Here is a 9,924-nt window from a genome sequence, read left to right as displayed (position 1 = left end):
CTAGTCATAGAAGAGCTGATGTAGCTATTCTAGTCATAGAAGAGCTGCTGTAGCTCTTCTAGCCATAGAATAGCTGATGTAGCTACAAGAGTTGCTGTAGCTCTTCTGGGCGTAGAAGAGCTGCTGTAGCTCTGGCCGTAGAGGAGCAGTTAATTCTCTTTTAGCCATAAGGGGTCTAAATTATCCAGATGTTATTCAATATTATTGACATCCTTGGTGGTCTTCCGTGGTCCTCTTGGTATTTTCGATTGGGCCTTAATGTGGTCATTACCATTTCAAATTGCCCAGTCCCTTCCATTCAGAATGAAAATATTTTATTTCAGATTTTATTTAATCCTCTCGCATTTCCTTATGAGCCCTTTTTCCTACGAAAAATAAAACTAAAATCCAATACCAATTCCATTGCTGACGCCAACCTTGACTTAATTTTATGGGCGATAGACGAATATCTTGGATTGACTTTTAGGTGACCATTGACAATTGAAAATTGATTTGCTAAGAACGAAGGCAGGCAGGTAGTTAGATCCAATGTATGGCAGGTAGGTCAGTCATTAAATAAACAGCCAGACTTGCGGACGGACAGACAGGCAGTCTTAGGATACTATGACAAAGTCCCGAAAACTAACAACAAATTACGTCTATTTGGTTGGTTAGTCCATCAGATTAACATCAATGACGGTCCGCTTCAACGGAAATGGTCGTTAAATTCGTTTTCAATTTTTACGAGCCCATCAAGGTGGCCACACACATATGTGTAGGAGCATGTCCTCGGAATTCGTTTAAGGACAACAACTTAATTGTTATCAAATGCGGCGAGGGAGTGACCGTTTTTATGACAGATAATTTGACAGTTAAATACTACTTAGGTAGGTTGGTAATAGAGTTCGTTGAAGGAATTTATGGTAGGATTTTTGGAAGGTTATTGCCAAAGGTTGGGCAAAAAAATTAAATTTTATATTAATGAGTCACTGGCAGTAAGTGGGGGAACTAGAGTTTGAGTGGTATGGATTTTTGAAATTTTTTACTGTGCATTGGCTAAGGAGCTTGCGATTTAGGCCCCACTCTTTACCGGTCTTTGCTGAGAGAGAAATTTTAATCGGTCAGTAGAAAAACAATGTATTTGTTTCTTACAAAATATTTAATATCAATTATGTTTATCATTCTAGTTGATTAATCTCACAATTAGGTCCGAGGCTTCAAACCCAATTGCGCATCAGTTTCAGAACCCAAAACCAACTTCACAAAAGGTTTCACCTCCTCACCTAAGGGTAGCAACTCAAAGTGACGTAAAATTTTACTGATGGTACTCTTCATTTCAGCCATGGCAAATTTCTGCCCAATGCAGTTACGCGGTCCAGCACTGAAGGGTACATAGGCAAAGGGATTTATTTTATTCGCATCATCAGTGCACATAAAACGTTCGGGCAGAAATTCTTCGGGTTTGGGGAAATTTTCGGGATCTTTCATGGCGGCATACATAAGAAGGGTAATGTTGGTGTTGGCCGGTATGGTGATGCCATCTAAAACAAAACGGTAGGAAATAAAAACAAGTTAAAAAGCAATAAGTTCGGCCGGGCCGAACTTTGAATACCCTACACCATTTGGTACGAATTTGGCAAATTTTCAAAAAAAAAAAAAAAAAAAATAAATAAATAAATAAATAAAATCCGTTAAAAATTCTGTTAAAATGTTAGCCGTATATTAGGGTCTAAACGACGACGTGGACCGGAATAGGCAACTTTTGTCACAAGCTATTACAATATTCAAATGCGAAACTTGAAAATAAAAATCTGTTTATAATATAGCTAAAATCATCAAAATACCGAATATAGGGAGGTACCATGGGGGTTATAAAACGCGGACCTGCACAGACAATTTTCTGGTATAGGCTGTCGTATCCATTTCGAACTTCAAATACCAAATTTGAAACAATTCCGGTGAATAATGACGCTAAAATCATCAAAATACCGAATATGGGGAGTTACCGTTATATGGGGGCTATATGAAGACGTGGACCTGCACAGACAATTTGCTGTCTAAGGCTGTCGTATCCATTACGAACTTCAAATACTAATTTTGTAACAATTCCGATGAATAATGTCGCTAAAATCATTAAAATACCGAATATCGGGAGGTACCGTTATATGGGGGCTATACGAAGACGTGGACCTACATGGCCTTCTTTCTGTTTTATGCTGTAGTATCTATAACGAACTTTAAGTACCAATTTTGAAACAATTCCGGTAATTAATGTCACTAAAATCATCGAAATACCGTATATCGGGAGGTACCGTTATATGGGGGCTATACGAAAACGTTGACCTACATGGCCCATTTTCAATGCCAAAAGTCGTGCAGATATAATACACATTTGAGTACAATTTTATCAATTTACCTCATTTCGTTCGGAAGCTAGAGTGATTTCCACAAACGACGGACGGAGGACGTGTTACAAACGTAATGACAAACTTAATATACCTTCCATACTATGGTGGAGGGTATAAAAAAACAGTTTCAAAGTATCAGTCGATTTTGCCACTGTTAGTTTTTTTTCAAATATATTTTGATTTTGACCCATGATTATTCACACTTTTAAGCCTCTATGGAGTAGGTTCCGAAGCAGTGGACCAATATTGGCCATTTCGTGCCAGATTTGGACTATATCGACTATTTCTCTAACTTTATATGAGACAAGTGATCATTTTTGGAAAAAGTAGATATAAGTAGTGAAAATTGAGATCCTTTGAAGGTTGGGGAGTGAGGCACTAGAAGGGGGTGGGCCGATATCTATCTTCTATATACCTTATCTTGTCTTAATAGAAACATTGGGATGTATCAAATTTGAAGGAATACGCATTCATGAACGGTTTGGTTATTCAACAATTTGCCTCTTGGTGGGGGAGGTACCAGAAGGAGTGGATCGATGTATCCCAACTATACACCAGATCTGGTATTAAGAAAAATATGTATTGGAATATGTGAAAATTGAAGACAATCGGATACCTATTTCACATTCTGTAAGAGTTATGATTATTCAAAATTTTGACCCTTTGTGGGGGAGGTATTAGAAGCGGTGGACCGATGTCTATCATCTTCACACCAGATCTTCTTTTAATGGAAACATTGGGATGTGAGAAATTTCCAGGGAATCGGATGCTGATGTCGCATTTGGCTTTTTTATTAAAAATTTTGACCCTTTGTGTGGGAGGTACCAGAAGGAGTGGATCGATGTATACCAACTTTACACCAGATCTGGGTTTAGTAAAAATATTTGAAGATGTGAAAATTAAAGACAATCGGGCTCTTATTTCACATTCTGTAAGAGTTATGATTATTCAAAATGTTTACCCTTTGTGGGAGAGGTACCGGAAGCGGGGGGCCGATGTCTATCATCATCACACCAGATCTTCTTTTAATGGAAACATTGGGATGTGGGAAATTTGCAGGGAATCGGATGCTGATTACGCATTTGGTTTTTTTTATATAAAATTTTGACCCTTTGTGTGGGAGGTACCAGAAGGAGTGGATCGATGTATACCAACTTTACACCAGATCTGGGTTTAATAAAAATATCGGAATATGTGAAAATTGAAGACAATCGGTCTCTTATTTCTCAATTTATAAGAGTTATATTTATTCAAAATTTTGACCCTTTGTGTGGGAGCTACTTGAGCGCCGATACAAATATTTAGATTTGCAAAGTTTGCACGAAATCGAATGATACGTTCTCTTTCTATGAGGTAATTAATTTTCTTTGAAAGTTTTGAACTTTTGTGGGAAAGGTACCGGAAGGAGTGGGCCTATATTGCCCATCTACGAACTTGATCTAATTTTGAGAATAACATTACGATGTACCAAGTTTGAATCAAATCGGCTACTCCCTTCGACAGTTATCGTGGGCACCAACCACGACACATTAGGACACATTAGATCGACTCCAAATATCTTGAAACTCATTTGGGCCAATAGGGCCTGGGGTCTAAAACCGTTATTTCGATGAGCTACGTTTTGGCTGTATCATATGATGTATACCCCCTATAGCCATATGGCTGAGGATATAAAAATATATTCATTAGGTTTTTTTTTGTTTTGGGCAACCTACTCAATACAATATCCTCTTCGATAAAACGTCCAATCATCGGCACGGATGGATACAAACGCAAACTTTCCTTTATGACACATTCCAAATATTTTAATTCATGTAAATCCTTCATGGTCACCGGTTTCTCTTTATCTTCTCCAATAACGCTGTAAATCTCCTCGAGCACCTTCTCTTGTATCTCTGGATGACGAGACAGGAGGTGGAGAGTAAAAGAAATACTACTCGTCGTAGTGTCGTGGCCGCCAAACATAAAAGTATCCACCTCTTCGCGAATATCCATATCGCTCAGTGGTTTGCCATCGACTGTGGATTGCAGCAGCACATCGAGGAGAGCCATACGTTTCTTGATGCCCATTTCATCGGCACTGCCTACGGGCTGAAGCATTTTCTTTTTAAGGGATTTTTGTAAAGCCTCACGACGTTCTGCAATAATCTGATCCGTAAAGTTGTGCATAATTTTAATGCACTCTTGCAGATGGTGATATTTTCGGTTGTGGAAGATGCGGTAATAGCCATCGAAACGATCAAAAGGTTTGATCAAACGATCCGACATAATGGAGGAGGTTCTGAAAACAAAAACAATACAAATAGGAAAAGAGTATTGAGGAAAGAAAAGAGTATTGACTGACCGAGCATCAACGCCCAAGGCATCGCGAAACGGCTGAAGCTAGAATCTTGAATTGTTTGGAAATTCGTACTAAAATGGTACGAAATGTACTAAATATTTAATACTTTCCATTAGACAAACGGAATAAGCTATAATTCTGATATTTGGAAAGAACAAAACTGATGCAGTACAGGATAGATGTACAAAAGAGTTTTTGGAAGTTTGTACATTAAGGTTACAAAAAAATCTAAAATGGTACTAAAAATCTAAAATGGTACCATTTGGTACAATGTGAACGGATAGAGCTTAAAACTTGAAATTTGGTATAAAAATCAAGGTAAGTTAGATATATGAAGATGGTTTTCGAAATGTGTACTCTGAGTGCGAACTGTACTAAATGGTACTAAATTTGGAACAGAAGCCGGATGAAGCTGGATTTGTGATAAAGAGTTGGTTTTAAAAAATGTGTACTACAAGTGCGCGAAAAGTGCTAAATAGTACGATATTTGGTACAATTTGGTAATGGGGTAAACAGATACTGCTTTAGATCGCAAAATTTGGTATTCATGTGTAGCATGGACATATGGAGGTGGTTTAGTGCTGGTTTGGAAAGGTGTCCTAAATTTGTACAAATAGTCTACTAAATGGAACTAAATGTGGCATTTGGCTGGAATCATCAAATTTGATATTTAGGTCTCTGTTGGTTTCCGAGATATTGAGATATGGATGTGATTTTTGGAAATATGTACTAATATGGTACGAAAAGTACTTTATGGTTCTAAATTGGGTATTGGCTTAAGGGATGGAGGTGAAATTTCGAAATTTGATGATTTCGGTATCTGTTGTTGAGATCTGGTGGTGGTTTTGGAAATATTTTTTAGAATTGTACAAAAAGTACTAGATTTGGTATTGGTTGAGGTGTTAGAGCTGAGATCCTAAAATTTGATATGGATGTCACTGTTTGTGTCTGTAATTTAGAGAATTAAAATGTCTACTATGAACATACGAAAAATGTAAAATGCCACAAAATGTGCCGTTCGGTGTTGGAATAGAGATGCAATCCCAAAATTTGATATTGAGGTCTCTGTTGGTATCTGGGGTTAAAATAAGAAGGTCGTTTTGGAAATGTGTACTATAACTAAATGGTACTAAATTTGGTAGGATAGGATTAAGGGATAGGACTGAAAAGCTGACATTTGATACTAAAGTAACTGTTGGTATCAGAAGTTCAGATCTAGTGGTGGTTTTGTAAATGTCTACTATAATTGTTCGAAAAGTATTAAATGTGGTGTTGGGTGAAGGGAGGGAGCTGAAATATTACTAGGTATCTAGGATTGAGATATGGAACGGTTTTGCAAATCAGTACTGAAATGATACGAAAAGTACTAAATATTACTGAATTTAGTATTGGGTGAATGTATAGAGCTAGAATTTTGATATTTGATATTAGGGTCACTGTTGGTTTCCAGGGTTTATATATGGAGCATTTGACATAGTTTTGGACAGAAAAATCGGATATGGGTCCGTTGTGCAATAAATTTACTAATGTCCTCCTCGGCTACCTCGGAATGAAAGATTTGATGTCTTTAAGCATTTTTCTGATTTCTGATTATTTTTTACAAGCGTACAAAAAGAATTTTGATGAGAATTTTCCAGAAAAAAAAGTTATTCGTAATGGAATTCAAGCGTGATAGTGTGATTTCTTTATATTTGGCTGAAAAACCACAAGTGGCTATCGTTAGAGTACTCCAGCATTTAAATGTGAATAAATCTTTTGTGTCTCGCATCATAGCTCGTTACCGTATCGTTGCTAGTAGCGTAGCCCGATATCAAGGAAGTGGACGGAAGAAAACAGCAACATCAGCAGAAATGGTTCGAACAGTAAAGAAGCGACTTGATCGAAACTCGCGTCGCAGTGGCATAAAAATGGCTCGTGAGCTGAACATATTTCAACAGTCCGTTCGGCAAATATTGAAAAACAGACATTGAAATTCCAAAAAGTGCAAGAACTTACATCGCAACAGAAAGAAAATAGACTCAAAAGAGCTAAAGAGTTGCTTGGCTTGGCCGAAAGTGGTGAACTGCCGAATTTGGTTTTCTCTGTCTCCGATGAGAAAACTTTCGATTTGGACTGTTTGTAAACAAAGAAAAATATCGCGTTTACTTGCTAAAGAGGTTAGGTGAAAATGTGCACCTTCGGTTGGCCACCAGAAGCCAAGCGCCAGCCATGGTTATCGTGTGGGCCGCCATAACAGCCGATGGTCGCCCTCCACTCGTATGAATCGATCAGAATAAATGCCGAATATTGGTGGTGACGCAGACCTTGGACATTCCAATAGGACTCAGCACCATCGCCATCAGCACGCGCCACCAATGAATGGTTACAAAATGATATTCCTCGCTTCATTTCCAGCGCACAATGGCCACCAAAATCTTCGGATAACAATCCGTTGGACTATTGTGTCAGGAGTATTTTGGAAAGCAATGTTGTCACTAAAAAATACCAAATTGCCGATCACCTCAAACAAGCGCTTCGCCGGGAATGGGCCAAAATATCGCAGAGCAACATTTGGGCAGCGTGTGACGATTTCATTTGCCGTTTGAAGGCCATGATTCGTCCACATCTTCGTATAAACCCCATATGACGGTAGCTCCCGATATTCGGTATTTTGATGATTTTAGCGACATTATTTACCGGATATCGCATTTAAAGTTCATAATGAATACTACAGCCTGGTACAGAAAATTGTCTGTGTAGGCCCACGTCTTCGTATATCCCCCATATAACGGTTCCTCCCTATATTTGGTATTTTGATGATTTTAGCGGCATTATTCATCGGAATTGTTTCAAATATGGCATTTGAAGTTCGTAATGAATACGAATGAATAAAATTGTCTATGCAGATCCACGTCTTCGTATAGCCCCCATATAGCTGTACCTCCCAATATTCGGTATTTTGATGACTTTAGCGACATTATTTACCGGAATTGTTTCAAATTTGGTATTTGAAGATCTTAATGAATACTACAGCCTGTGACAGAAAATTGTCTATACAGGTCCAGGCCTTCGCATAACCCCCATATATCAGTACCTCCCTATATTCGGTATTTTGGGCGATTTTAGGTATAATACTCACCGAAATTGTTTGATATGTCGTAGTTGAAGTTGGTAATGGACGCTACAACCAATGACAGAAAATTGTCTATGCAGGACCTGGTCTTCGTATAGCTCCGATATAACGGTACCTCCCTATATACCATATTTTGATGATTTTAGCTTAACCGTTTATTTCAAGTTTCGAATTTGAATATGGCAAGGGCTTGTGCCAAACAATGCCTATGTAGGTGCACGTCGTATAGACCCCAATATAACGGCTATGTTCGGTATTTTTAAAATTTTAAGAGAATTTTTTAAGGATTTTATTTTTTGAAAATTTCCAAAATTGTTCCAAATGGTGGAGGGTATTCAAAGTTCGGCCCGACCTCACTTACTGATTTTTAACTTGTTATTTGCTTCATTTGAAAAGGGTGTAAAGATATTCTTAGGAAAATGAATACCCTAGAAGGTCTGCAAGTCTACAAATTATCACTACATGAGACCTATAAGGGCATTCTGTTTCTATAGAAGGCCTCTACAATTCTCTTGTGCCTTCTTAAATTCATTTGAATAACTTAATTTTCAAAAGGTCTTCAATGGATACAAAAGGTTGTAAAAATTCCTAGCCATAGAAAATCTTTGTTGAATTTGTGGAATATTTAGATGAGGGCGCCTGTACCTAGAATATCGCCTATGGGTATTCCTAATTTTGAGTGCTCTACAAAATGTATTTTTCTAAATATATGCCAAACAAAACGTATTTTGATATGACGATTAAAGTTAAAGTCCTAATCTTTATTGAATAATATTAAATATTTGGCCGGATCGTATCTGTACTTGTGCCAAAGATTATCAGTAGAGTGAGATAATCGCAAACAGAGGTAATGTAAGATCAGATCCAAAAGTCAAAATTATCAAAGACCCCACCCCCACACACAAAACCAAAAACTTACTCAGTTAATGCTTTGGAATAGGGAAATTCTGGATTTTCTTGGGCATGGACCTTCACCCCCATGGCCGTCTCCGTTATGATATCCAAGGCCATGAGGCAAACATAGGGAAACATGCGGACAACAGTCTTGCCATCGGCTTTCTCCATTAGACGCTTGATCAAGACCGTACTCTGCTGATCGAAGATCTCTACAAATTCTTCCAAGATTTTAAAATGAAATGTTGGCGTGATAATCTTGCGCCTCGAAAACCATTTGGATCCACTACTCATCAACAGTCCGTCACCCAACCAAACCTCCAATAAGCCATAGTGACTATTTTTGGTAATAAGGCGAGAACTTTTGAAGACATCTTCAAAAACTTTCACATCACGAACAATCAGAATGCAGTGGTTGGCCATCCATAGGCGTACTATGCTACCATATTTGGATGTAAAGTTGTCCATGACATTGAAGATACCTAAAGGTCAAAAATCATAGATGGTGAAATTATTTGAATGGTTTTATTGCTGCCTTACTGGATTTGTTGTTGTCCAGTAGCTGTAAGAGATTTCCCAAAATGGGCACAGGTTTTGGTCCACGAATGCCAGCCTTCTCTAACATTAGATTGCGTCGCCGTTTACTGAGGGTATCTGCGATTATAGCCACGACCAAAATACCCAAGAGCAGTTCGACAAACATTTTGGCCACAAACTTTTTTTTATTTTATTTTATGTTAATTTTATTTTCATTTGTTATTAAACTAAATGTTGCTTAGCACTTCGAATTGGCAGTCAAAACTGAATTTGTTTATTTAAAATCCAAGAACAATACCCCTTCTCTTTCTTAACAATCTGCCACTTCTAGATTGATAAAATAAATGTTTTTAAGAAAACAATATCAGTCGCCTTTATGGTGAGATATAGGCTACGCCCAGTTTTTGACCGATTAAGAGCACGTGTACTCAAGTGGTGCAGATTGCATTATGCTATTTGAGGGGATAAGCCATATGAAATCGGACGTAATTTAAGTTCCAAAGGGATTGACCTAAAACGATCTTCAACGATTTAAGGTTAGAAGTGAAATATTTTCAATATGCTACCATAGACCAAAGGTTCAACAGGATCTACCCTCATATAAGGACAATAGCATATATTTGACCATTTTTTAAACCAATGATTCTTGAAGT

General features: G+C 37.8%; 1 protein-coding gene across 1 annotated transcript; it reads right to left on the bottom strand.

The window, feature by feature from the left end:
• Positions 1–1,080: 1,080 nt before the first annotated feature.
• LOC101892853 (probable cytochrome P450 4d14) lies at positions 1,081–9,521 on the bottom strand. Its single transcript, XM_005183993.4, has 4 exons — positions 9,275–9,521; positions 8,760–9,216; positions 4,103–4,668; positions 1,081–1,520 (listed from the first exon to the last, which is right to left on the bottom strand). Exons 1-4 carry the CDS (start codon positions 9,435–9,437, stop codon positions 1,183–1,185), a joined length of 1,524 nt encoding a protein of 507 aa, XP_005184050.1. The 5' UTR covers positions 9,438–9,521; the 3' UTR covers positions 1,081–1,182.
• Positions 9,522–9,924: the final 403 nt, after the last annotated feature.

Source organism: Musca domestica, unplaced genomic scaffold (assembly GCF_030504385.1).
Source record: "Musca domestica strain aabys unplaced genomic scaffold, Musca_domestica.polishedcontigs.V.1.1 35, whole genome shotgun sequence".
NCBI lineage: Eukaryota > Metazoa > Arthropoda > Insecta > Diptera > Muscidae > Musca > Musca domestica.
Note: the sequence above shows the minus strand (reverse complement) of the source record. Positions and strands in the feature narration are given on the sequence as shown.